General features: G+C 41.0%; 1 protein-coding gene across 1 annotated transcript in view; it reads left to right on the plus strand.

Moving 5' to 3' along the window:
• Positions 1 to 108: 108 nt before the first annotated feature.
• The window catches only part of ube2ia (ubiquitin-conjugating enzyme E2Ia), a 14,473-nt gene continuing 7,081 nt past the window's right edge, over positions 109 to 7,500 (plus strand). The window contains exons 1-3 of the mRNA XM_047807990.1: positions 109 to 266; positions 2,591 to 2,691; positions 6,207 to 6,290. Of these exons, the coding sequence (XP_047663946.1) occupies positions 2,626 to 2,691; positions 6,207 to 6,290 (150 nt within the window). The 5' untranslated portion in view covers positions 109 to 266; positions 2,591 to 2,625. The remainder of the gene's footprint in view (positions 267 to 2,590; positions 2,692 to 6,206; positions 6,291 to 7,500) is intronic.

The raw sequence follows: 7,500 nt of genomic DNA on the forward strand, positions 1-7,500 counted from the left end.
CACTTTTATGTGTTAATACTTGAGTGTAAATGAACTAAAACCATTTAATCTCAGGAGTAAACCGTGGATAATGTAATGGCTATTTTTACTCAGGCATATAGAGGCGTCCTCAGGGGTCCTAGTGATCCTGTGTTTTTACAGGAGGGAAACTTCGCTATCCAACAAGCTACAGCTACAAACTGTTTGGAGTTTCATTCACCTTCCTTTAAAAACATTGCGCGCTGGTCACAGAGAACACGGGGTTTTTATAAAAAATCTAATTAAAGGTAAGCGCCAAAGCGGTGTAAAAGAGTAAATATGAACAGCTTCACGGGTTTGGGTTTGTAATTTCGTTAGCCGGGATGCTAGCTCTCTGTTAGCACTGGGGTTATCGAGCATCTTCGTTAATGAGCTACCTGTGTGTGTGTGTGTGTGTGTATATATATATATATATATATATATATATATATATATATATATATATATTACACATACACACACACACACATGTACACACACAACACACACACTGTATACACATACACAACACACACACTGTATACACATACACAACACACACACTGTATACACATACACAACACACACACTGTATACACATACACAACACACACACTGTATACACATACACAACACACACATACATACATATACACACACACACACAACACACACTGTATACACAACACACACATACATATACACAACACACATACACGTATATACATACAAACTTTTATATACACACATACATACGTACACACACTGATACTTTCTTATTCTTTACTAATAAAGGTAACATTTTCTTCAGCTATTCTAATTAGAGGGAATGAGATCACAGTGTAAGAGAGGTTTGTTTGTTTGTTTGTTTGTTTGTTTGTTAATTAAACTAGGAATCTCTTAAGATGATAAATTCTAATCTGGAGTCCTAGTTAAAATGGCCCAACAATTCCTTATATACATCCCATTTACACGCACACAGTGACATGCATACAATTGTGTGTGTGTGTATGTATATATATATATATATATATATATATATATATATATATATATATATATATATATATATAAAATATGAAAAAAAAAGCTAAAATAGTGGTCTGGTATCAAACCCACTGTTTCCTTTTACAAAGTTATTTATTTGTTTAGGTTGAACCTGTTTACACTTTAGCCTTTATTTCAGTGTTCAGGGATTTTTAAAACCCTAGAGCTGAGAGTTGTTTATATTTGTGTGATGTCAGGAGAACTACTTCTCCATAATGTAGAAACAAGTGACTTGTTTTTGAACTATAATCAGAGTGATATGTGGGAATTTCACTGCTGTAGCTTTAGTGTTCTCACTTTTTATTTTGTGTGTTAGTGCTGAACAGTTTCCATATACATGTCCATCGTCGGTCAGAAATGAGGCTGGGGCGTCGCCATGGTTACCGCACAATGTTTGACCGATGTCAACTAAATAGTTTAATAGAAAAATCTGACGATGTAGAATTACTGCTACATCGTTTGATAACTTTATCTGTAAGACATCATCATAACTTATTTTAATAACTTACAAAAAAGCGTGAAGCTATCGGTAACTAACCGAGAAACACAACAGCTCTGAACTCATTTGACACTTCCTAGAGTATTACAATTTGCAGTCAAAATCGCACGGGATCATTTATTTTAATTTCTTTATGTGACTGGTTTCATTTCAACTTTTTCACAAAAACAGAAAAGTGTGCAGCGCAATCAAGTAGACTTTGAGCTTGCTTACACACACACACACACACACACACACACACACACACACACACACACACACACCATTACAGGAAGAGAGGTCATGACTTTCTCGTCCACTTGCACTAATAAGTCAAATCTATGTACTATCCACACACACACACACACACGTATATATATATATATATATATATATATATATATATATATATATATATATATATATATATATATATATATATATATATATATATATATATTACACACATGCACGCACATACACACAAAACATACATATACACACACATACATATACACAACATTAGAGGCAGAGAGGCCATGACTTTCTCATCCACTCACTCTATTAATTCATAGCTATGTGTTAGGATCCATACACGCCCACACACATACACACACATACATATATTTATACACACACACGCACCCCTTTAGAGGCAGAGAGGTCATGACTTTCTCATCCACTCGCTCTAATAAGTCATAGCTATGTGTTGGGATACACACACACACACACATTATATATATATATATATATATATATATATATATATACACATACACACACACACACACACACACACACACACACACATCAGATCAGATTCGAAGTGGATAGTGAAAACACACTCAAGTAATCAGGAAGCTATGACATATAGAACATGATTAAAAAAAACCCAGTGAATTAAGCCATATTTTAATTCACTGTATCTGTAGATCCTAAGGGTTAAGCTTTGAAAATTTTAGCTAATGGATCTTTAGTATTTTTTTCTGGTGATTATACAGAACTAGGAATTTTGTTTCATGAATTTTCTCCCAATGTTGGTCGTCTCTTGGTTTCTCTTCCCTGCAGGTTCTTCACCATTCGTTACCGGAGCTGCTACAGTCATGTCTGGTATAGCGCTGAGTCGCCTCGCTCAGGAACGAAAGGCTTGGCGGAAAGATCATCCGTTCGTAAGTAAACCAGAATACGAATTGTACTGGACATTTGACTGATCTGTATAGAAAAGGTTTGATAAAGAATGATAAGGAACCCGCGGTTTAACAACGGCTTACTTTTGACTTTGGACCTGAATCTTCTGTTAGATCCGAGTTCTAGCACAAATGGATGAAACTTGCAAAAAGAAATAAAGCTGTCTTTTTTTCATTTGATTATTTGGAAATAAGCACAGCCTTTTTTTAGTTGAATATTTATTTATAATTTTAACAGACACTCCTAATTGGATGCTAAGAGTTGTTGTTATTATGACCATCGTTGATCTGTGGACCTGTAGATCTTATTTCAAATACAAGTTATACAACACACGTCAGTTGAGTTACAGTACATGTTTACATCCCAGGCTTTTTGTTAGCTCTTAGCAGTTTAGAAGCTAACTGTAAACACACAGGAATGACATCATCACTGAGAGAGGGAGTGAGAAATGTTGTACCACACGCCTTGGTTAGGATTTCAGCCAGCGGTTTGGATTTAGCTGTCACTTTGTCGCACGTCTGTGCCGCTGAAATGGTCTCCAGAGTGAGCGCTGGTTTAACCGTCTGAGCTTGTGAAACATATGACACTTACACTGGACAGCGATGGTTTATTTTTGTTCCATGTCCTCCTTCTAACTCGCAGCTCCTCTGACTCTGACTCACTCCATGGCTCTGAACGTGAAGTGTTAGATTTAGTGAAAACAGAAGAGCTCTGTTGTTTTCCGCTGTCTATTTCTGTAGAGTGACATCATAGAACAGATGAGATCATGAGCTCCAATCTCTACAATGTCTACAGACCAAGTTTTTTGGGGGCACACACACTCTCGCACACACTCTCGCACGCACTCACTCACACGCACGCACTCACACGCACGCACTCACTCACACACACGCACGCACACGCACGCACACACACGCACGCACTCACACACACACACGCACGCACTCACACGCACGCACTCACACGCACGCACTCACACGCACTCACTCACTCACACACACGCACGCACGCACTCACTCACACACACGCACTCACTCACTCACACACACGCACTCACTCACACACACGCACTCACTCACTCACACACACGCACGCACTCACTCACACGCACGCACTCACTCACACACACGCACGCACTCACACACACGCACTCACACGCACGCACTCACGCACGCACTCACACGCACGCACTCACACGCACGCACTCACTCACACACACGCACGCACTCACTCACACACGCACACTCTCACTCACACTCACTCACACACACTCACTCACACACACTCACACACACTCACACACACTCACTCACACTCACTCACTCACTCACGCACTCGCACGCACTCACACGCACGCACTCACACGCACTCACTCACTCACACACGCACACACTCACTCACACACTCACACACACTCACTCACACACACTCACTCACACGCACGCACTCACTCACACGCACGCACTCACTCACACACACGCACGCACTCACACGCACACACTCACACGCACTCACTCACTCACACACGCACACACTCACTCACACACTCACACACACTCACTCACACACACGCACTCACACGCACGCACTCACACGCACTCGCACGCACGCACTCACACGCACGCAATCACACGCACGCACTCACACGCACGCACTCACTCACACACACGCACGCACTCACTCACACACGCACACTCTCACTCACACTCACTCACACACACTCACTCACACACACTCACTCACACACACTCACTCACACACACTCACTCACACACACTCACTCACACACACTCACTCACACACACTCACTCACTCACACACACTCATTCACATACACACACTCACTCATTCACTCACACTCATACACACACTCACTCATTCACTCACACTCACTCATTCACTCACACTCACTCACACACTCACACACACTCGCACACACACTAACTCACACATTCACTCACACTCTCTCTCTCTCCGTCTCTCTCTGTCTCCCCCACACTTTCTCTCACCCACTTGCTCACGCTTTCCCCTCTCAATTTAAATTTTTTGGCATGATTCCTGGCATACAGTATTGTCAAAGCATCAAAATGGAAAGAGTCTCTCTCTCTCTCTCTCTCTCTCTCTCTCTCTCTCTCTCTCTCTCTCTCTCTCTCTCTCTCACTGGTCTACATATAGTGTGTGTTGCTCCCAGTGACACTCTGCAGGGTAATACAGGACCACCACAGGAGACCAGTGTAGAACAGTTTGTGTGATGTGAAGCAGAACATCCAGCATCCTTACAGAATGGGGACCTGAAACCAGGAGTAGAGTAAATCGGCCCTCCAGGATGATTCAGATTCTTGTCAACATCATAACATCTGGTCACAACATGCGTTCATCCAAAGTCCTCTTATATTCGTGTGTGTGCAGCATGAGAGGTCTAAAAGAACAATCCTGTGCTTGTGTCCACATCGATCTCTGTAGAACTTATAATAAAAGTCTGTAGTCAAACAACCAGTACGACGCAAACACGATTCTCAAATAATCAGTAACACAGTCAGGATTGAAGCCCTGCTAGCAAATGGAGTTAAAGCAACACAGAGCATGCTACACACTCACACACACTCGCACACACCTCGACGGGGACGTAAAAACATCTACGGTGAGAATTAGAGCACTCGACTCCTCACATGGAAACAGTCTGTGTGGGCTTCTAAAAACATACGCAGTTTTAATTTTATCTAATAATAACTCCGCCCACAAGCTTTCCATTGCCTGTGTGTGTTTTAGTGTTTTCGTGATCATTTCGGTATTATGGTAATTAACAGCTTTAAAAAAATAACAGAGACAGAAATATCATCACGATTCACGGAGATCGTGAGCCGCGATACAGCAAAAAGTGTTGAGTGATGCTCCGTTAACTGTCAGTAAAAATGGCTAGAATTAATTTCTTTACGTGTGTATTGTACACAGGAGTCATAAAGGTGTTTGACTTTCCGGCAGCAAATTCCTCTAGAAAAAAAATAAAAACCTAATAGAAGTTGTTGTTTGGCTTAAATCACACTTATTGTTTATTTTCAACACTAAAAGCTTTTTTTTTTTTTTTTTTGTACTGATAAGGATTTTCTTTAATGCCGCTCTTACAAAGATTAAATCCAAAACTTTTCGTATCATTTTGTTTCAGATTGTTGTCAGTTTTAACATGAAAAAAAGAGTAATAAAATTGAAGTTTCATATCGTCCTTATATCGGTTTGTGCCGATCGTGAAGACGATAATGTTAATAAAGTAAATAAGGCAGTGAATTCAAGATGATTGTTGGACTGCAAACTGTCATTTTATCCACGGAGATCAAGAAATGCTGTGTGAAAACGTCCCCAGAAATATACATACCGCTGCTTTAAAATGAGCTTGCACACCGTGTGGGTTCAGCGTGTGCATTTAGTTAAAGACTCGGTTTTTAAACGGTTTCTGTTTTAATGCTGATGGGTTTTGTTTGGTTGTGTTTTTTTTTTGCAGGGTTTTGTAGCTGTGCCGACTAAAAACCCCGACGGAACGATGAACCTGATGAACTGGGAGTGTGCCATCCCTGGAAAGAAAGGGGTGAGCGTCTCTCTACAAGTTAGTCAGACACAACTGACGTCTCTGGTGTGAAGATTTAGATCTTGTCTTCACGGTGAGGTATAAAACACGTGCCGTGTGCCGGTCGGCATGTTTGCACCGTGCAGTTCAACTGTTTTCAACCTCACGCTCAAATAGATTTAGTTTGCAACCAGCTAGAACCATTCAGGAAGCCACAACCCCAGGGTAGGAAACTGCTGCACACCGACTGATGTTCATGTTCATCTGCAAAGTGTTTACTGACCCCGATGCTCGTCTGTGGAGAGACGACGGTAACTCCGGGTTGTAATGTACATGACAGTGTGTACAGCCAGTAATCATGCGAAGGAGCTGCTTTAATACGTCCGAATTACTTTCTGCCCATAAAAGTGTCCAGATTCTTTTATAGTGACTTTCATGTGCTTAAAGGATGCAGATCATAGGCGATGATCCATGTGCCGTGTTTCATAACGACACTAGACCTTTGCTTTAACTCAGAAAACAGATACGTTTAGAGTCTTTAAAATGTCTCACTAATGAAAATCTTGGAGTTTTTATCGATTATTAAAGTGAAGGATCTCATATAGTCGCTGTTGCTGAAAAAGTGTAAGAATCTTAATACCGTAAGAGTTTACTGATGAAATACGATAAGAAATACACATCTCCCTTTTTTTTTTTTTTTTAAACCTGCCTGTAAAAATAGCCAGTGAAGCAGGCACAGCGTTACAAGAACAATAAACAAACGTGCCGAGTAACGTGTTAATTACACTAAATAAACACGGCTGCTTATGACCGTTAACCAGTTTGGACATTGGAGCTTTTAGAGCTCACAACCTGGTGAGTTTCCTCTCAATAGGACCGCCTGTGCACCTGCTCCAGTCAGCCAATCACATTGCAGCACCTCACATCAAACACCAATGCCGTGACTTTTTCACTGTGTTGGTAAAAAAAAAAAAAAAAAAAAAAAAGCCAAAGTGACCGAATAGTGCGGTAAAAAAAAGTAAGGTCTAGTCGTGCAAGAGATCAGAGGAGAAGAGCCAGACTGGTCTGAGCTGAGAGGAAGTCTATAGTCACTCATATAATCACTCTACAAGTGTGGTGAGCAGAAACGCATCTCAACACACACACGCATGCACACATACACACACACAAACGCAAACATTAAACCTTGAGGTGGATGAGCTACAACCATGAGCTGAAAACCACACGAGGT

This window comes from Tachysurus fulvidraco, chromosome 24, assembly GCF_022655615.1.
Source record: "Tachysurus fulvidraco isolate hzauxx_2018 chromosome 24, HZAU_PFXX_2.0, whole genome shotgun sequence".
Lineage (NCBI taxonomy): Eukaryota > Metazoa > Chordata > Actinopteri > Siluriformes > Bagridae > Tachysurus > Tachysurus fulvidraco.